Genomic DNA, 22543 nt, shown 5'->3' on the forward strand with positions numbered 1-22543 from the left:
ATGTGACCGAGACCTTGAATTGTGTATTCTATGTTGGATCAGCACGTGTATAAGCCACGGACTTTAAGGAATTTTGCTTTCTCTCATACCCTCTTTTTTATGTTTTTATAACCTTTAATTCTTATAAGTTTGTGCAAAAAATAGAATGGCAAACCCCACGCCATCCTTGTGACATTTTGGGCATATATTATCCACCTGACCACACACTAGAATTTCAGGAAAAAAAAAATGTACTTAAGCAGTATACTAACCAATTAGTAATTTTAACGGGATGTCAATACTCTTTCATTACTAGTTAATTTGCCAATCTCATCGTGTCATGAAAAGAAATTACACAAAATTAACAATAATAAGAACCATTTTATTTTATTTTCTCGTAAACTTAAATAGTCAAATATATACTATGAAAGATCAAGTTAAATTTATTTATTTTTACATTATATATGTGTGTGTGCGCGCGTTTGTTTTTGAGAGAGGAATTATAGTCCGAATATTTCGATTGCAGCCAAAGTGATCAATCTGTTCTCAATGAAATTAAAGAATCATGAAAAAAAATCCACATGACCCACTTTAAAATATTGCGAGCCTCTAGACAATAAGTATTAACAGAACCAAGGTGCCTGTCTATATATGTTATAAAATTAAATATGATAGAGTTGTTTGATATATATACAGACAATTTGTTGCCTTTAATCACCACATATTTTTCTGCTTCATTTCGGATACATATATGCTAAACAAGGAGTGTTGTTATATGGTTAAAATTACATTTGATCGTTAGATGCAGTCAGCATGTATGACAAAAGGTAATACGCATCTTTGGATCAGAATAAATTTCAAGACAAAGGTGTGGTCAAGGACATGTTATGTTATCCACGTATTGTGTACTAGCAAACAAATGTGGTCTCACGTAACCACACCAAATGTTCCCATCTTTTTCAATGGAACATAGCAATTAAAATATAAAGTATAAACCAGCCAGAAAATAAGGAAAAATAGAAGTTAAAAGAGCAATAATTAGGGCAAAATTACACAAACTAGGTAGAAATTTTGTGAACTTTGTGGGGGCTTAAATGGTCATTTTTGTTTAGCTTGCTTTAGCTTGACTAATTCTTCTATTTTTATTACCACCTAGGATCCGGAATCATGATGCACCATTCATAGGTAAGCTGCATCTCAATAACCCACAAGATTTAAATTGGTAATTAACTAATATTGCGTATGCTCTTTGCCAGAGAATTACGACTATATATACACATTGGTAGACTTGGAACTCCTAAGTTTGACACTTACACTGAATTTGATGCAAATTTTTCACTTTTTTATGAACATGATTTCAAGGATAGCCGCTGGATCCTTATCCTTTGATTAGTTGACTGAAGCTTTACTAACGCTACGTACATTCATAAAGTAATTAATTATCCTAAGTGTAAATTAAAATATATAGATATACATAGCTAGCTCTTAACTGGCTTAAATTAAACCAGCCAAAAAGGAAGCACATGCTCACTTGTATAGGTTTCAGGATATAGTTTGGACTTGTGAATCATGATAGTACTTGCAAAATAATAACATATTATTATTGTGTAATAACAAATGTATTACTATAGTCTTGTAAGAATAATTATTATATTATTTAATAACATTAAGATGCATGTATTAGGAATATTGGAATGAGCAGAAAATGCCCTCTATCTGTATCATTCTTCTTTGACTTTGACTAGTGCGCGTGATAGTGATCGAAGACGGATACATTTTCATCTTGTAATTAAATTAAGGCACAAAAAAAAATATACAACAATAAAATAAAATCCACCCTTTAGCTTTAAATTTACATTTTATATAATATTTGGAAAAAAATAACACATATATATAAAGGAAATTAAATGAGGAAAAAACCAAAAGAAGTTACTGTGACTATATTATAGATTAGTGATTGATAGTTAAGCAGATTTTCTTCATTGTAATAAGGCGGAACATGGGAGGAAGGTCTCCCATTCAACGGACATTTACCAAAGCCTATTTTGTATACTATTCTTAATCTTACAATACAATGCATAATTGTCTGTATATAATATACAAAATAAATTACCCACTTGAAAGTTTACAACATAACATGGGCCAAATGGTGTCAAGAACAAGCTCCATAGGCTTCAATTTGCTTCTTATTAATAATGTACATTTCTGATATCATCATAAGTCATAACACAGCTTGCTCAGTGTACTTCATAATTTATTTAATTATTCTTCATTTTGTTGCAGGTAAATATATAAATAAAATAAAATAAAGTTGAGTTTTTATATATTTCTGTGCCCATTCTTGGTTGTCAGTCCTTGTTTGTGAAGCTAGCAATATTTGCATTGATCCATTAATCTCTCTTTCTCTCTCTCATTCTCTCTTAAAACCCACGTCCGTGCCCTTGAAGCTAAGCAACAGTACAACCAAAGACTCCTCCAAGCTGTCTGTTTTCCTGTGTAGTTCTTTTGTCTGCTTTCCTTTGTCCTTGAGAGGGTTTCATTTTTTTGCGTATCACAAAAGGTTTGTTTCCTAATTTTTTCTCTTCTTTTTGGCATCACTTCTTTGTGTGTCATGAAACCATTTTCTTGCTTAGTTGATTTTCTTTCTTTCTTTCTTTCTTTTTTTGTTTACTCCTGGCTTCCTTTGTTTGCGCCTTGCTTTATTACATAATTTCAGAAACCCTTTTTGGATAGTAGTACTTGATTATATCTCTTATCTCTTTCTTAATTCACAATTTCCTTTTCCTTATAGCTCTTGTTTTAGTTAGGTTAATTTGAAAAAGATGTGTGTGTGTGTGTGCGGTTCAAACAGAAAATTATGTTAGGACAGAAGCAACGAGGGTTTGATTTGTGTGCCTTATGGTTCTTCACTTCTTCCTTTAATTTTCATCAACTTAGTTATCAGATAATGGAGTTATATATATATATATATATATATATATATATATATATATATATATATATATATATATATATATATATATATATATATATATATATATATATATATATATATATATTGAACGTTTTTGACATATATAATTGCATACAAAACCATATCAAGATGTGAAGATGAAGACTGATAACTTTTTCTCTTTCATTTTTCTTCTTGGAACAATGCTTAGCCCTTTTTATGCACGTAACAGTTGGAGGAAACGACTTGTTTTTGTTATTTATTGAAATCAATCCATGGATATGAGCATACATATTCCTCTCTTTCTGCTGTTTCTAAGGAACTGTGTTCTAACGTATATACTACATGGTGATGTAACTAGAGGGAACGAAGCATGGACAAATATATTTTTTTTTCTAGTTACTGTTCTAATAATTTGTAAGCTGTTCAACATCATGGAATATATAAAAGGTCTAGATATTCTGAAACTGAAACTGCTCAGCAACCAGGGACTTGGTCTGAAAAGTTAACTATCTAGCTTTTCTTTTAGATTCTTCCTAGGGTTAGCACTCAGATTTAGATTCCTCGTGTCAGGAAATGTCCCCTATTATGCATGGAGAAGGTTTTACATCCAATATGCTCATTAGTTTCCTTTGTTTATATAAATTTATGATGTGTACAATTCTTACTTTTTGTCTTTGATTTTGATCTACAGAATTCTGGTTTACATATAGCAGTGTACCTAAACAATGGTCTTGGAGAATATTAAATAATTTTCTAAGCTCCTCCATGTTTAATTTATTTATTTTATGGTCAAAAAGTAACTTTTTGACAGTGAATATGAAGAACTTACATGATCTCGAGATTAACAATCTTAGGCCATCATTTTTTGAATTTCTACTCCATGGACTACTAGTATGTTCATACCTTCATGAAAAATAAAACCGTTTCATATACCCTTCTATAAGCAACGTACCCCTGATTTAATAAATGTATGTAATTTTATATCAAATTAAATTGTTTATCATCTAAATAGTAAATACCAATGGATCTTAATTTCTCTCTTGTTCAGGTAACAGAGTCAAAACCCTGCAAAAAGTACAAAATGATGCCAGGCAATGGACAGTTAACTGTTCCTCCGGGCTTCAGGTTCCACCCTACTGATGAGGAGCTTCTCTACTATTATCTGAGGAAGAAAGTTTCTTATGAAGTCATTGATCTTGATGTCATAAGAGAAGTAGATCTCAACAAACTTGAGCCTTGGGACCTCAAAGGTACACAAAACATTCATAATAAAAGAGATATATAGTTGGTCTATATTTCATTGTCACATGTTATGATACAACTAATATTAAAGAAATAGTTGGTCTATACACTATAGGAGCTACAACTGTTTTTTTGAAAGCTTCTCTACAAGAAATAAAGTTTTTTTCAATAGAAAACTCTCAAAAACACTTCTAGCTTTGTATCTAAACAGGCTTATAATATGCTTAAATTAATACAGATAAAATCATAAATCCATGCATATATGATATATCCTTCCCTTTGTACTATTCTTCTATCTAGGGTTTTATTATCATGGAAAGAAAGACATAGACTTGTTAGCCTTGAAGGTTATAATACTTCTTGAGTTTTTTGTAGCATGAACTAGTTAACATATGTTGATGCTTCTTTTCAGATAAGTGTAGGATTGGATCAGGGCCTCAGAATGAGTGGTATTTCTTCAGCCATAAGGACAAGAAATACCCAACAGGAACCAGAACAAATCGAGCAACTACAGCTGGTTTTTGGAAAGCAACTGGAAGAGACAAGTCCATATACCACACTAATTCCAAGAGGATTGGCATGAGGAAAACCCTAGTTTTCTACACTGGTCGTGCTCCTCATGGCCAGAAGACTGATTGGATCATGCATGAGTATCGCCTTGATGAAGATGATGCTGATGTTCAAGTGAGAAAACCACACATACACATACACTTCAATTATAGATGTCCATTCTCTTGATCTTTAGATTAAGGGCACATTTTTGACAAAAATTTTACTTGAGTATTTACTTGGTTAGAATTTATTTTATGAAAGTTTATTCATAAGCATGATAAATATGATTAAAATAAGCTTAAAATAGTTTATAAGGTCATGAAGCCATTTTCAAAACCTAAATAAACATTGTAATTGAAAACTTTCAAACATCCTTTAAATTATTGATTTGAAGCAATTAAGTTCATTGTATTCTTTAGTGAAACATGACAGTATTTGCTGAGAGCAGTGATTTTTGGAAACTCCACTTTTTCAAACACCTAATTAACACTTATCATTTGTTTCCTCTTTTTATCACTTCATATCACTTTAATCACATATAGTTCAAATAACACTCGTACGGATCCAACTTAATTTCCAGATAATGACAAAGTGTTTTCATGTGTTTAATTTCTTGCAGGAAGATGGGTGGGTGGTATGCAGGGTCTTCAAAAAGAAAAACCAAAGCCGAGGTTTCCAACAAGAACTTGAAGAAGAAGAGCACTTAACCACCCACATGAGAGCAAGTGGTCCATGCCAGGTTCTAGAGCAGAAGCATCTTCACATGCAAGGAGGACCATATGATCATTACAACTTTGATGGGACAATGCACCTCCCACAGTTGTTCAGTCCAGAATCAGCTATTGCACCACCTACAAATTCTTCCTTGGCCTTATCCATGAATGCCATGGACATCCTTGAGTGCTCTCAAAACCTGTTGAGGCTCACAACCACTGGCTGTGGACTTAATCTTATGCAGCAACAACAAGAAGAGAGGTTCAGTGGTGACTGGTCTTTCTTGGACAAGCTACTAGCATCACACCATGGCATGGATCAAAGCAAATGTAACCCTCCTACTAATCATCATGCTGCAACTGCTGTGGGCACTTCTGCTCAAAAATTCCCATTTCATTACCTTGGCTGTGACACCACCCATGATATCATGAAATTTTCCAAGTAGGAAGGGATATTGCATTTTAATGTGTTATTATACTTAAGGTGATCATGAGGTGAGAAATATTTGGTTTCTAAGTATGTGTAATATGTAGCACCTTGTTAGATACTCATTGAGATTCCACTCATTAATTTAGTTATTTCTTGAGTGTCAATTGTATATATGTCTATGATATCTTTTACGTTTAATTACATGCTATCACGAAGTATCTTAGTGCATGGGGTACCCTAATTATCCTTGTTACACAAACTATTTTGGATACTCTAATCTAGCTTTCTACAAAATAAAAACACACTTCCTATCCAACTCATAATTATATTCTAACTCATACACCAATTTCAGATTGGGGTACCTTTCTCATTCTAGCACCAAACCTATATGACATGAGCTAACCTCAAATCCATCACTATATATAACGAAGTCACACCAATCATTTCAGGAAAAATTTCATTCCAAAAGTGATCATATACGGACCAAAGTATAGCATTCCAAATCACCTTCTAAAGCTTTCTTCCCACCCACACCTCCTTTAAAAAAGGCCTGAAATTTCAGATAATGCTCAAATAAGTTATGGGGAGTCAGAAAAACAATACTGATCCAATTGTTTATAATATAATAAGCCAACTTAGTCCAAAATATACAGTCTGCCGATAACAATTAGAAGAAACTTAACTATTAGTATTAGATATTGGAAGGTAAATACATCCAAACACATGCACGAATGAAAACTATAAATCTGAACTGGATAAGTATAACAAAACAATGATAATCAAAAAGAAAAGTCAATTGATAGTGACATAATTACTTAAAGAATTATGTACTTTTTTTTTAATTTTTCTTATTAAAATATTACATAATGGTTTATATTTCCAGTTCTCATTTATTACAATAAAAGAAAGTTCTTATTTGATATGTACATATATAGAGAGGCTCCTGTAAAAATACTTAATTACTGTTATAAATAAAAACTATAAATATAGACTATTAAATCATATTTTAATGATGAATATATTAAAAGAAAAATATACATAATTTTTTAAGTAGTCATCTAATCACCAACTTATAATATTAATCATTCATATAAAAGTATGATCTAAATTTATAGATATCATCAACCAAATATTTTCATAGTAGTCATCCCTTATATATATGGGGCATATATATCAAGTGAGAAATGACAACTATATATTTGAGTAATATAATTATATATAAGTGATCAAGATTATAAGTTAATGGTCACACGATCACTTAAAAAAGTCTCACATGAAACATCTTTTAATTTTCATTATTCAAATATAATTTAATGGTTTATGAGTGTGTTTCGAATAACGTCCACTCACTGCATGAACTACAAGAATCACATCGACATATACTCTGATGAAGCTGAAGCTACTTCTTCATATTTTTTATGGATGTGGAGGGTGGCAATCTGCGTTCCAAATGAAGTTCCGAACACGGGCACTCTATATTTATAGTTTTTGTTTCCCACTTTAAGAAGATATCTTATGTAGAATTTTTTTAAGCTAAATTTTTAAATTTAGAATAAAGAAAATTCTTAGGGTTACTCTACCCGTCTAAGTCTTATAATGTCATATTTACTTATCTTTAACTGTTAAGAATAAAAGAAAATTAAGAGTGAGAATGACATTATTCTTCAAGTAACTTGATTTATCCTTCTATACACACGGTATATGTCTAGTTGACTACTTAAGATAATATACATTCTAGATCTGTATTTTTTGGGCTGATATTGATGCACCCTAGTGCTCTCTATATGTACATTCTTCGCTTATCAAAATAAATAAATAAATACATCATATAACTAACCTGCAGGCAATTCCATAGCTTGTATTTAATTATATTTTTTATGTTTCACTAATATGCAAGAATATGTCTGTCTATTTCGAAAGTGACAATGATAAAAAAGACAAAAATCAAAAAATAGGTGGAATTCAACATCTCATTAACTCTTTTCTTTCTTTTTTTATATTTCTCTCTTTTTATAATATTGTAAATCCTATCATGTTTATAAATTTTTTTTCTTTTTTAACTCTCTCTGGATATAAGGATGTTTATCAAAGATTGTTCTGACAAGCTAGATGCAGAAAATGTGTATCCAAGCAACATTGTACTGGACCTTGTGCTTATCTAATTGGAGAAATATGAAGTGGTCTAAGCACGCGATGAAAACTCCATCTATTCGTACAAAGAAGACACGACGTTACACTAATTCTGAGTGACTCATCAAAAATGTTTTTCAAACATATCATCAATTTTAGAGACAAACAGCTGAAATAATCTGTACCACTCCTTTTTTAAAATTCAATCTTAATTGGGCCTAATAGTGGCTGCTAGAAGTTTTGATTTTCATGAGAGGAGTGGATATGCTAATGCCTTGTAAAGAATATGGTGGCTTAGTATTCTTGTACATTATATTGATCCAAAGGTCACCATCTATAATTTTTATAAATAAGAGAAAGATAAATATTTATTTTGATCCGTAGAGATATAAGATGATGACATATTTAGTCCTAGAAAAATAAAAAATAAAAAATTTAATCATTAAATATGTAAAAAGTATAACAAATTGGTACTATAAACAATTTAATGATAAATTAAACTTTGTAACTTAATGTCAAATATAAATCATTGAAAATTATAATTTATCGTTAAATTGATTCTTGAACATTATAACTTAATAACAAAATAGTCTCACAAATTTGATAACAAGACTAATATATTGTACTTTTTGCACATTCATAAATTAAATTCAATTTTTTTTCTTTATAGATTAATTTATCACGGTGTCACATCTTCAAACACCAAAATAAATATTTAGCTATAAGAAAACGTATGATACTATTGAATCTCAGTGTCATTAATTATCATGTATTCGCAAAACTGAAACATCCTCAATCCGAAAGAGAAATCCAAAAAATCACTAAGAACCAATCACTAAGCTAAGCCACATAAATTATGTAAAAGTAATATTAGGAAGCCTTTGTATTAGAGGACGTTGACTATTATTTGTGATCCCTTATATAGTTTATAATTCAACGAGTAGTCTAGCTGGACCATCGGTGTTGATCAGTTGGAATTAAATAAATGCTAAAGCACAAAGAAATCTTAATAAGAAGATAGAAGATCAAGGTGCATAACCTTTTGTTTTAGGGGAGACTTGCTTAATTAGGTCACAGCATAAGTCTTAACACAGGTTTATAGTGAATTAGTATTAATGGCCAACACCAATAAATAATCACTTCCAAGTGTCTATATGACAGTTTCATATTAATTAACATAATTTCTGAAGCAGTAGTGACCTATGTGACCATTGCTTAATCGTACGAAAATTTTAATAAAGTGGTGAATCAACTTCTGTTTCAGTGGTTAAATAACAAAGTAAATAATCAAAGGAAGGAGGCGAATTAAAATACATCAACCTTAATTATGACCATTGGTATACAGTTATATAGTGTTCAGATTTGCATCTTTCGTATGTTCGTGTGTCAAAATAAATTTTATGATGGCACAACCGATTTCTCACAGCAGGTACGTTTAAAAAAAACGATACAAATTGGTTAGAGGACCACCTTTTTTAAATGTGAATAGTGTTTTGGTTAGATGTTTAAATAATTTGGAGGATAGGTTAGTTGAGTATTTATTATATTTTTTTTGGGGGGGGTATATTAACGTAAAAAAGTCCCAAATGACAATTATACATTAGCGAGCCACTAATACTTATCATTAAAATTAAACATTGTAAACTTTTACTTTGATATGATAAACGAATTAAACTATAACAGACGCGTTCAAACTGGAGGGGAAGTGAGCAACGTTAAAACACAGCCACAGCCACAAGTTAAAATTGAATATTGGAAAAAAAAAATATTTAGAGACCTATTCGTAATGTATATTGAACAAGAGAGATTAGAAAGAAGAAGAAAAATACACAGAGAGAAATATAAATAATGTGATGAATAGAACGCTGAAGCTTCCCACCAAAAGCAAAAGGGGTGGTAAGGGTTAACTTTGATTTTTTATTTTTTTTTTGGTACGGGTTAACTTGGATTTGAAAGTGAATTGGAAAGATAAATTCATCTCTAGTTTTTTTTTTCTTTTTTTCATGTCGTTTTCTTATATAGGTTGGTGGGTCTCAGTTTGTTTAAATAATTAAGAAATTAAAATATACCAAATAATAATAGAAAAAGTAAAAAAGTATGATCTTTTTAAGAAAAATGATTAAGAAATAATAAGATTTAAGTTTAAGTCAGAATCTTCATAAACTTAAAATTAAAATAAAAAAAATCGATAGGTTAACTCATTTTCCTTTGATCCATCTTAACTTGTGGTCATGGGTTAGATAGGACACGATAAGTGGATTGATATATAATATTATGGCCTGATATATAAGAAATAAAAGATAATATTTTTTTTTAATTATAAAAAATTTATAAAATTATTTTATTATTAATTTTTTCTATTCATAATTAATTGTGAGATCTATAATGATATACTTTCATTTTCTTCATAAAAGTTGATGTATTTATTGAGGTATCAACAAATAGTTATACTCATTTGTTGAATTTCAAAAATAATCATCTCTTAAATCATTTAATATCATGAATAATCTTAATATAAAATTAAAATTTATGACAATTAATCAATTTAACTATTTTTATTGATCTTGATGTATTAGAAAATTATTTTTTATATACAAGATCGGGGGTAGTATATGAAATTAAACTTACTAAATGATAGATTAAGTAAATTAATTCGATACGCGACATGATTAATATTATTATTCCTAAATTAGTGATATTATATGGAAAAAAAAAATTATTCAGAGAAACAAAACACACTTCAATAATCTCTACGGTTAGTTTTATGACTTTCGTTTCTGAGAATATCTTACTTTTAAAAAAAATTAAGAAAACCAAAAAAATTACAAAAGATAGTATATGACAATATCTGAATTATCAAATATTTGTCTTTTTGAGCTGGATGCTTTAGACTTATAGTGCATTATATTCCCACTTGTGTTTAATTACACATATGTGGTTTTGTAGAATTTGTTTGTATTTGATCTTTAAGATGAAAAAGCATTTTACATGAACTAACGAGTGTCACATGGGTGACAATAGCACCCAACTTTTCATTTAGAAAACGAAGTTCTAAGTTCTTTGCACATTAACTTGTTTGTCGCTTTCCCCCGCTAGCTAGTTCACACACACATAATCAACGATCACAAGCCTAACTTGTGAGAATCTAATCCTCAAAGCTGATGGGATAGGACTGCCAACGAAGGATACCAAAGTCCAGAATTTTCAACCAACAAAACAAAAATTTTATAATTTTATTATAAATTTGGTCTCTTTATTTGTTTTAAAATTTGATTTTGATCTCCCTATAATTTAATTTACAAATTTAGTCCTCCAATTTTTTGCAATCCCGTTAGGTCAGTTTTCAACTCCAAAATTGAACATTGACTACTACTTATCAACTTTGACCACCACGTGTCACGCTTTTAATGGATATCGACCGTCGCGTGTCATATTTTTCTTGGACGCTAATTTTGTGTACTTAATTAACGTCAACCTCCAATAAAATCGCAATACGTGGCGGTCAACATCCAATAAAAATATAACGCATGGCGATCAAGGTAAGCAATTAACGTCAACGTCAAATTTTGGGCTTGGACACTGAAATAACGAAGTTGCAAAAAACTAATAAACTAAATTCGTGAATTAAATTATAGAGAGACCAAAATCGAATTTTGAGACAAATAGGGAGACTAAATTTAAAATTTAGCCTAATTTTATAGATATGTTTATAATATTTCTATAATTTTTCATCATATTAAATTTAATTTTATATATTTCTCTTCTTTTTTCTATCATTTCCTTAGTTATTAAAATTTTATATAAAAAAGTGTTGTATAAATAAGATTTTTATAAAGAGAAATGTCCAGTGTGGTATACAATTCTTCCCATGATCACAAAGGGCAATATATGCTCCAACAAAGTGGGTATGGAACCTACAATTTTTTTTTCTTGGTGATAATCGAAGTTGGTTGCTTTTACTACATAAGAGTTAGGCATCTATCTAGTATCTAAGATAATGATTTGTGGAGACCATAAGATAATGTCCTTTGCCATATTTTGCCTTTACCCTAACATTATGGTGTTTGATAAAGATTTGTGAACATCATAAACAATGTCCTCTAAATTTGCAATATTTAGCCTTTAACATTAACGTACGTACGTTACGTAGGAATGGGTAGTTGGGTGACCATGATACGGACAATAGTACCCACACACGTACGTATTGTTAATTGTTGCTCAGAACGGTCAAAGGTTATGTACGCGAAGGAAGAATATTACGTTCGTGAATCATATTTTATTGAGCTCTTTCTAAATGTGTGTTAATTCATTCTTGGGTTATGTTAGGTATAATATGCAATCCGAGCAAGGGGAGGATCCTTTTGGATTAATGAGGTGGCCTTGGCTACCTTAAAATAAATAGACATTATAAAATTTGTACGTATATATACTTTTTATTTTGTCTTCCCATAAAATTATAAATATGTATAATAAAATTTGTACGCATATTCTTATATTGTAAAATTTTCTTTCCTTTAACTTGTTTTAATTTATATTTTATATGAATAAAAGTTATAATAAATCTTTTGTTTTATTGGTTAGATTTAATATGTTAATTTTGAAAATATTTTTTTACTCTTTGAATGTGGCCCCTCATAAAAAAAATGAGCTAACTCCGCCCTGATCCGAGCCCTTATATTTTAATAACAATAAACAAAATATAAAATTTGTTATAAATAATAAATACTAATTTTTATTATCCTATTCATCCTAGCTAGCAGCTTAATATCATTTTAGGTACAAAAGGTTCATCTATCCATGCACTACTAAAAAAAGGCCTTCTACATCAGTTCTAATAGCCTTTCTACATCGGTTATGACGCGTGGTGGTAACACAGTGTCATTAAATACCGACATCGATTAGAGGACCGTCTTTGAAGGGCAACCTTTCTACATCGGTTGTGTAGCTCAACCGATGTAGAATGTGAGCTTTCTACATCGGTTCTAAGATTAAAACCGATGTTGAATGATAGAGTTTCTACATCGATTATCAGTCAACCGATGTAGAATAGGTAATAATGACAAGGTTTCTACATCGGTTATAAGTCAACGGATGTAGAATTTGAAGGATTTCTACATCGTTTATTACTGAACCGATGTAGAATTTGAAGGGTTTCTACATCGTTTATCACTTAACCGATGTAGAATAGTAAAATTTTTATTATTATTTTTGCGAAATTTATAATTTCCCCTTCAAATATTGATGTGATGTTAAAGTGCATGATTGTGGTTTACTAAATGTAAAAATACACATATTTGAGTCAGTAATAAAAAAATCACAAACTACATATAAGACTAATGTGAAAAATCAAGAACATCAAGAAACAGTTTTATTGAAATGTTATTTAACAACTTCTATAAAGATTTTGCAGGGTCAAGGAAAGTACCTACTGGAGAAGCATTAATCTGCAATAGATGGTGTGAAAAGCCCAAGTTATAATGCACTAACGACCCATCAACCAGCTGATAGACGAAAACAAGATTTAAATAATTAATATTGCAGAAGATAGGAATAAAGCATGACAATACATTTTCCTGTTTCATGATTAACAAACAATAAAAAAGATAATAATGCCACCAACCTGTCAATTAGTATGACCATCACGACTAACCAGTGTACCAACAAAGACAAATTAAACAAATTGTATTATCAACTTGTATTTATATGATAATTTTTAATAAAGTTTTTCAACTAGTATTTATTTTTCATTATATATTTTTTTATATTCTATTTTTTATACGAATTAAATTAATAGTATAAATATGTATTATATTATCATCTAATTATAAATGATTTTAATATATACTAAAATTCTGAGTTTTATAATATATATATATATATATATATATAACAAACAGGTATGTTTTATTTTTTGTAAAACTTAAAATACTAACTTTTATTTATAGTATATATTAATCAAAATCCCAATTAATTAGGGAAACAATTAACGATAAGATGAAATATGATAACCAATCCTAAGAGATAATAAGGAAATAATGAAACTAATTCTACCTAGAGGATAATCAACGATATGATAAGATATTTTCACAAATTCTAACAAAATCATACTAATCTATATGCATCAGGTGTGGATTTGGTTCAAGCATCTCATAGTATCTCCAAAAAATAAACTTCCACTTGGAAATGAGGATGTCATGGTTGTTAGGAATTAATCAAAGCTTCAAAACTCTAGGATTTCCTCTCTTCATCCTCAATAAAAATAAAATAAGTGCACTGATACAACTAAAAAGATATTAGTAATATATTATGCCACTATAACACCATTGACTCTTCAATCATAAAACTGTTAAAAATAGAACTATTCAAGAACTTCATTTCAAAATAGCATTCTTAAAAACCAAGCTGATTAATATTGGAGTAATAAAATGCTTATAGTTGCCATAAGTAAGAACAATATAGAAATAGATTTAGATTTACTATGCACAGAGTCAGACCTAAACCCTCCTTTAATAATCCGTCTAGTTATTATGATCTATGTTTTTTATTACTACAATTTTTAGTCCATCATAAACTTCTGTACACTAAAAGCATTCTTAATCAATCAATTGCATTTGTGCTGGTTACCAAATCCTAATTACTTGAAAATCCTTCATTGGCTCATAGTGCAAGTGTAAATAATTTATACTTCGACCTCTGGAAGAGAAATTATTAAATAGTCTTTTAACTATTATGTGTTTATATAGTTTGATTAATCTCAACATGACATGTGTCATATAAAGATTAATTGAAATCACAATGATCTGGTTACCTAATAATTTGTCCTGCATGCCAACCAGCCAAATTCATCTTTTATCATCAAATTAACACTTTTACACGTAAAGAAAAACAACAATACATCAAATTAGTTTTTAGAATTTTATAAGTATCGATCGGTTAATCTAATTTCTTTTTTTTTTTTAAGTATAGGTTAATCAAGTTTCTGAAATTATATATAAATATCATTTCAATTTTTGAAATTACCAAATGTTAATCATTTTAGTCTTTATTGTTATAATTTCAAATACTAAAATAATATTTTTATAATTTTAAAGATTAAATTGATCGATTGATACTTATAGTTTTAAAGTCTAATTTTATATATAATTACTCTGTACGTAGAAAATTAAAACACGTACATATATAGTCATGTCATCTCGAACTTAATTATTTGGATAAAAGTATGATACTTGATAAAACATTATGGCGGAAGTTGATCCATGTAGCCGACCCCACCTAGTGGGATAAGGCGTTGTTGTTGTTGTATATATAGTCATGTCATCTCTCATCTCAACTATATAATTAAGAAAGTTTGATTAAAAAATTTTAAAAAAAATTGCTTAAAAAAATGTTTAATGAATTTTATGGGTCAACTTTGTAAGGCACCTAACGTACCAATAATCGCATATTCATCAAGTCTGTTTTACTTTTTTCTACCTCTACGTGGCAAGAACTTGGGCTATCATTTATTATGGGTGAATATCTTGAGCTGCAAAATATAATTCAAATAAAGCTACCATCACTTGTTGAGCACCTTAACGTAACAAGAGAGAGAGATTATAGAAATTAAAACTATATAATTTGAAGTATTAAAGAAGAAAATTGAAAAAACTGAAAATTATAGAAATCATGATCACGTAGTATTAGGTAATTTTTTTTCTTTTGTTAAATAAAAAAAGAGATTCTTAGTATGTTCTATACTGCTGTAAAAAGTTAGTTTTTATTTGGTTAGATTTAAAGGAGATGAGATCTAAGTGTAACTAACTTCTCAGTGTATAGTTCTAATCTAAAAAAATATCTAACTAGAGATATCATGAAGAAGCAAGTCTCAGTGGTTCAAAGTTCACCTTTTTCAAAAGCTACATAGAACACTGATCTGATATGGAGAAGCTTGTAAGGTCCTGTGACAAAGAATATATGAGGATAACCATGTTAAAAATCTTAGTCAAAGTTATCAATCGCACCATTCACTTTAGATTATCTTCATCTATAGAAGAAATAGAGTATATTTTACAACAACCATCCTAGCAACTATACATTCATTTAGGACAAATAAGATTACACAATCAACAATAGAGAGGAGTGAGTCAGATAAAAATTATACACATTCATTTAGGACAAATACATAAAGCAAGAAATTAATTAGTAGAAAGTGGTGTATTATTTTTACCTTTAGCAGAAATTAATTAGTAGTCTATAATCAAAATCCTCTGCTACAGCTCTGCTCCCCTAGTCTGCCACGCCCCTTCATCATCACTTGCCTTTATTCATCTACATAAGTTCATAAATTGATCTCTGCAGGATCGAACAAGTTGAGATTAAACTGATTTAACAATCAATCTAAAAGCTAAAAAATAAATCATACAAGTTTTTCACACATTTTTCTTTTTTGCCTTTTCCTTTCATTACCAGGTTTTGTAACTTGTCATACCTCTTCTATCTATATGACATATAATACACTATCTATCACAGCATCACAAATCATCACCATAAAAGCATTGTATTCAGAAAGCTTACCAATACAAAGAAATAATGATCCTAAACTTATGCACCTCTGTTAAAATATAAAATAAATACCTCTCTTAAAATTAAAATAAAATCCGAAGCACTAAGAACACCAACAAATTGCCCCTTGCAGAAGTCCCAAAGAGGAGCCATGAAAACTCCCTGCAAATTATCCAGATCAGAAAAATTGCATATGCAAATTTCTAATCAGCAATTCACACTAAAACTAAGAAAGCTAATGCATATAAAGGAATAAGGATTAAGAAAAAGACTTAAAATCATTGTCAAAATAACTGGTCAAATTCCATAGAGCAATTCAAAAGCACGAGTTCATTCTCACTTATTTACCAGGGTAAAGGCACATTTAAAATGGCACCAATTTGTTTGGCAAAAATTACTAAATATGCTTAAAGGACTCTGGAAACTTTCATTTCATCTGAGAGAAAAAAAAATAGCTACCTGCTCATGCAATATATGAAATGCCTGTTTCACTGGTAGATCAACATCCAAAGCAACAACCTGTGGCCAGGAGTCACTATCACTATTAGTAATTTTATGATTCATGTTTGAGGTTTGTAAATTTGATGTAATGTAGGCAAATCATAATGTCAAAATAAAGGGTAAAGGTAAAACTTTCAAACCTTGCCTGACTCGGGAAGTAATTCATAAGCGGTGTGTGAAGATAGAAATGCAGAAATACACTGACGGGATATCTGTACATCAGTATCTGATATTCTTGGTTACTACACTTGACATCATTTTTTTCATTTTAGTCCCTATCTTGGTCACATTAGTCACTACATAATTAAAAAAAAAAAACTACACTGGGTCTCTACACTTGACACATTATTTAGTTTTGGTGCCAATAGGTGGGGAAAAGCAATATAACTTTAATCAATGGTACAGGCTAGGGAGTAATTTGTAGACAATTTTTCATGCAAGGACCAAAATGTTGAGTTTTTACATTAAGGGACTAAAACAATCTTGAATATAGGGATTAAATTTATACTCTAACAAAAAAAAAAAGCAACTAACCTCATTCATATCGTGCCATGTTTTTCAATGTATCCAATATCCTTACATGTAAACAATTTTTATAGAAATATTTATTCTTACATACGCAGGGACGAGGAATCCATAATTAATAGGAGCAACAATATGAAAATATGATAAAAAAAAATACTCAAATAAGATATTAGTTACACATTTTCGAATCTAGTGATCACTAGCACTTTCCAGTTCTGAGTAATACCATTAGTAAGCTAGTATTATCTCCTACTTTATTGATACATTTCAAAGTAATAGATTTATGTGGGACACTTTCATTGATATAATAAAATACTAATATATTTCTCTTAATTAAACGTGGAGCTCCTAATAAAATTCTCTTGTCTCGATCCGTACAGAATATGACATTCTAATATAAAAAAATCTAAACATAAACGGAAAATTAATTAAAGCAATCCGTGAGATCATGGAAGTGAATTAAGTCAGTTAGATTAGGTTTACAAAACAAAAATCTGGTTTCCTTTTCAAATTAAATGCTCAAGTGCAGTCTATTTATTTAACATGTACAAGTGTTTTTGAAAATTTTGCCATATCATTTTAAAAATCAGGCTAATTAAACTTTTATACTTCAAGTTCATATGCATGATAATAAATTAAATCCAAACTCTAAAGGCATATAGTAACCCTGCAGGATTTTAAAGCTAAAGAAAAACATTTAAATTATTAAATTGTGACTATAACATATAAGTAACAAGTGGCAAACAGGAGGAATAAATACACAAAAATACCAAAAAAAAGCTACTCTTCCATGATTGCAGAACCAAATGGTGAATAAGAAAATAGTAAAGTGGCTAGGGAAAAGAAATGTGACACCAACTATCTCCATGAACAACAGCCAATAAATTGATAAATAAATAAATAAATAAAATTGAATAAATTAAAAAAATAATCCATTTGAATAAATTAACTTATACACGTATTAACTTAATTAATTAAAAAAATACCAATAGTATATATGGTGAAATAAATGCTAAAGCTGAGAGAGTGCATCATAGTCAAAATTCAAATTATAGGAGTATCCTGTAATAGATTTTTCATAAACATTAGTATATGAGATAGAAAATACTAATTCTAGAAGTTAAGGGAAGAAATAAATGTTGTATCATACCTGAATGATAGTTGGTCCTTTCAGAGATTTTTTGTATTTAGCCAACATGCCTGCCATATAAGCTTCCCTTTCCCCAGTAACCTCATCATCTATATCAGGCTCAGTGACTTCAAGGCACGTGGTGTGAATATTTCTTCCAAGCACTATCTTTCTTTCTCCATTTTTTGTACCATTCTGAACAACCCCATTTCCCTATTTGTAGCACAAGAATTATCTGACAGACATAACACACAAGTGAATTATCAACAAATAGAAAAATCCAAGTGCAAACAAAATAAACTATGAACATAAAACTCAATCATCACTCCTTATCAAACATTTTTCTGGAAATCGCCATTCTAAAAAAAAGAAATGAAACAAGTCTAACCAAAAAGCTCGAACTGCTATACATGTTCATCTACACATATCCATGTTAGACATTTCTAATTGCATTGAATAGTATTCATTTCACTTTATTATTTTTTAAGCTTTTCCCGCAATCAAATCAAAGAGGCTGTTTTGTCAAAAGGCAACAACTTTATCCATGCGCCACACACCCTCAATCTGTAATGGCTCATACTTAATTTTAAAACAATAATTCTAACTTTTAATTTATTATAAGCCCTTTCATGTCTTACAATCTCAACCAACTTTCATTTAAATATCCTCCACGAAAAAAAAGCATTATAAAAAAAGGAAGTAAGCTTAGAAGGCTTCAAAGAAGAAGAAAATAAAAACAGATTTACTAGAAAAGGAACTAATTCAGCATATCTCAAGCCAAAACCAAAGTAACATGATGAAATGCTCTGTTTCGGAGATAATATACTCAAATAGTCAAATGAAAGAACAAAAATTCACAACTATAAGTAAAGAAGAATAGGCACAAACACAATGAACTACAATTTACAAGCAAGAACAAAATCTCTCTACCATAAAACCAGAAAAACTCATTAAGTAATAAACGAAGCTAAGAAAAGTTCAAAAATCTAAGTATTTGGATCATACAGGAAGCAATCACAATTCACCAAACTTGCTTATGAAAACTAGAGAGCATGGAACAAAAGGAGTAGTACTATTCGAGACTCTAAATTGGATGAATGTAGGTGCTGGATGGAGAAGCAGGGAATAAAAATATCCATAGTGAAAACAACACAATTCAATGAAATTAGGATTCCATCACAGACACACACAGAGGACCAACGCCAAACACTCTTAGTCAAAAGAGAAGAGAAGGCTCACCACAACATCGTCGAACTCGAAGTGGCGAGCGTACTCCTCGACGGCAATCATGGCGGCGGCGCCCTTGCGCTGGAGGGCGATGCGCTTGGCCTTCATGGAGGCGGACTCATCAAGCGCGTCAGGGCCAAGAGGAACAGCGTCGGACGGAGGAAGAAGCGGCGGCAGAACCTTGGGGACGGGGACCTAAACGGTGGCGTCGTCCCTGCGCGTGTTGGCGAGGAAGTCACGAAGCACTGTAACATCGTGAACGAAGGCATTGGGAGCGTCAGGAGCAACATCGAATGCGCGCAGAAACCCTAGCGTGCAATGGGGGAGGAATACGAAAAGGGGAAAGAAAGAGAGAGAGAGAGAAAGAAAGCTGCCGTCAATGGGGGGAGGATAAGCTTAAGCTAGGGTTAATAAGTGGTAAAGGAAGGAATACGAAGGCAGTTTTGCTTTAAACCCGTCGTTGTTCAAGCTTTTGATAATAACGGAAATGCCATCGTGTCACATTCTAAGGCGGTTATTTATAACCGCCTTAGAATGTACGACGTGAAAACAAATTTTTATTCCCTTAATTTCAAAAATGCCACCGCGTCATGTACTACATCGGTTTTTTAATAACCGATGTAGATAGCACGATGTGGAAGCCTACTTTTGTAGTAGTGATGTGGTTTTCCTGCTGACTTAAGGAGAATAAGTCCAATGAACAATGATACGTTAATTGATATAAGCTTAGAAGTTTGGTTAAGATTTAAATCTTCATCCTTAACAAAACAAGACATATAAGATTTCTCTCTCCAATATCAAATGGCATAAAAGCATGGGACAAGACGACATTTACTACATTCTGTGTTGTTTGTGGGTTAAGGTTTCGGGAGAATTCTGAATCTGACGTGACACACCTCACCAATTATGCATAGACCGCCCAAAGAAAGCACGAAACATACCACATAATGGGAAGATTTTGTAAAATTTTAAACATTTCCTATATTAACAATTATAGGAAATTAACTAACAAGATAGATAAATAATATGTACATTTCTCTATAGTGAGACTTCTCTATGATGTACTTTGATTCCTTGAAAGTAGAGAAAAATAAGATTTTACTCTTTTAACTATTTTTTCTGTCTCTCACGTTTGTGATGGCTAAAGATTAGAGATAACATTTTTTTGTCAAGAAAGGGATCTTATTTCACATAAGTGACTATTAATCTCTTTTATAACCACTACTCTCATCAGTTACCTTTAGAAACTTCTCCTATTTAATCTAATTATAATTTAATCTCTAATCATTAATTATTTATTTATTAGTCCCTACATAAGTCACATGTATCTCACATGAGACATTAATTCTAACATTCTCCCACTTGGATCATGTGACATTACTAAACATTATGAACTAAATAAATAAATAGATTAAACTAACACTACGCATTAAAATGACTAAATTGTTCTATGCATTGGGTACATCATAATTTCATGATTAAGAATAGGAACCAATTCGAGTCATGACGGTTGTACATCACTTAATCGATATGATCCCTTTCATGTACTACAAGTTAGTTTTCTCCTTAATATGACCATTATTTAGGAGTACATAATTGGTCTAACATAATATTTTTATTCAAGACAAATCTGTTAACATTACTCTAATACAAATATGCATGCAAACATAAAGAACAGGTAATCAGAAACATATCATAAATGAGTTCAAAGTGTGAGTAAAATACATAAAGCAAATTACACTTAACGATCATCAATAACAACAATGCTCATATTTTCAACATGTTCTATAAATGTCTTGGGCGGTAATCCCTTTGTCAAAGGGTCAGCTATCGTAAAGTTTGTGCTAATATGTTCTATTGACACTCTTTGTTTCTGAAGTTCTTCCTTCGCGACAAAGTACTTTAATTTCATATGCTTAGCACCCTTAGAGTACTTATCATTCTTAGAAAAAAAATACTATTATGGAGTTATCACAATACATTTTTAGTGGCCTAGCAATATTGTCGACAATTTCAAACCCTGAAATAAAGTTTCGCAGTCAATTAGTCTTAATTGTAGTCTTAAAACATGCTACAAATCCAGCTTCCATGGTAGATGCAACAACAACTGATGCATATAGAATTGCTTCCATTTGTTTTCATTCCAGATCATCTCTAAGACATTGTGTGAGACTAAATTTGTCCCCTTTCTAAATTGGAACAGGTGACGCTGAGGCTTTTCCATCCTAAATATCTCTAGTACTTTATCAATATATGTTTTATGAGATAAGCCTAACAATCCTTATGATCTATTACAGAATATTTTTATCTCTATCACATAGTTTGCCTCACCCATATCTTTCATTTCAAAGTTTCTAGAGAGAAACTTCTTAATCTCATGAAGAAGATCAAGATCATTAGTTGCAAGCAAGATATCATCAACATACAAAATTAGAAAAATAACCTTACTTCCATTGGCCTTCAGATATATACACCGATCAACAGTATTTTCCTTAAATCCAAAGAAAACAATGGTATCATTAAAATTCAAATACCATTGGCGAGAAGCTTGCTTAAGATTATATATTGATTTCTTTAATTTGCACACCATGTGTTTCTTTCCTTCAACTGAGAACCCC

At 30.6% G+C, this 22543-nt stretch overlaps 2 protein-coding genes across 2 annotated transcripts; one reads left to right on the forward strand and one right to left on the reverse strand.

The window, feature by feature from the left end:
* Positions 1-2183: 2183 nt before the first annotated feature.
* On the forward strand, positions 2184-6036 carry LOC100815632 (NAC domain-containing protein 76). Its single transcript, XM_006598170.4, has 4 exons — positions 2184-2539; positions 3984-4185; positions 4590-4861; positions 5349-6036. Exons 2-4 carry the CDS (start codon positions 4017-4019, stop codon positions 5886-5888), a joined length of 981 nt encoding a protein of 326 aa, XP_006598233.1. The 5' UTR covers positions 2184-2539; positions 3984-4016; the 3' UTR covers positions 5889-6036.
* Positions 6037-16557: 10521 nt separating this feature from the next.
* LOC102668320 (sucrose nonfermenting 4-like protein) lies at positions 16558-17583 on the reverse strand. The gene is made up of 4 exons (XM_026125957.2): positions 17579-17583; positions 17185-17278; positions 17003-17062; positions 16558-16705 (listed from the first exon to the last, which is right to left on the reverse strand). The coding sequence occupies exons 1-4, from the start codon at positions 17581-17583 to the stop codon at positions 16583-16585; spliced, it is 282 nt and encodes a 93-aa protein (XP_025981742.1). The 3' UTR covers positions 16558-16582.
* Between the last annotated feature and the right edge of the window lie 4960 nt (positions 17584-22543).

This window comes from Glycine max, chromosome 15, assembly GCF_000004515.6.
Source record: "Glycine max cultivar Williams 82 chromosome 15, Glycine_max_v4.0, whole genome shotgun sequence".
Taxonomy (NCBI): domain Eukaryota; kingdom Viridiplantae; phylum Streptophyta; class Magnoliopsida; order Fabales; family Fabaceae; genus Glycine; species Glycine max.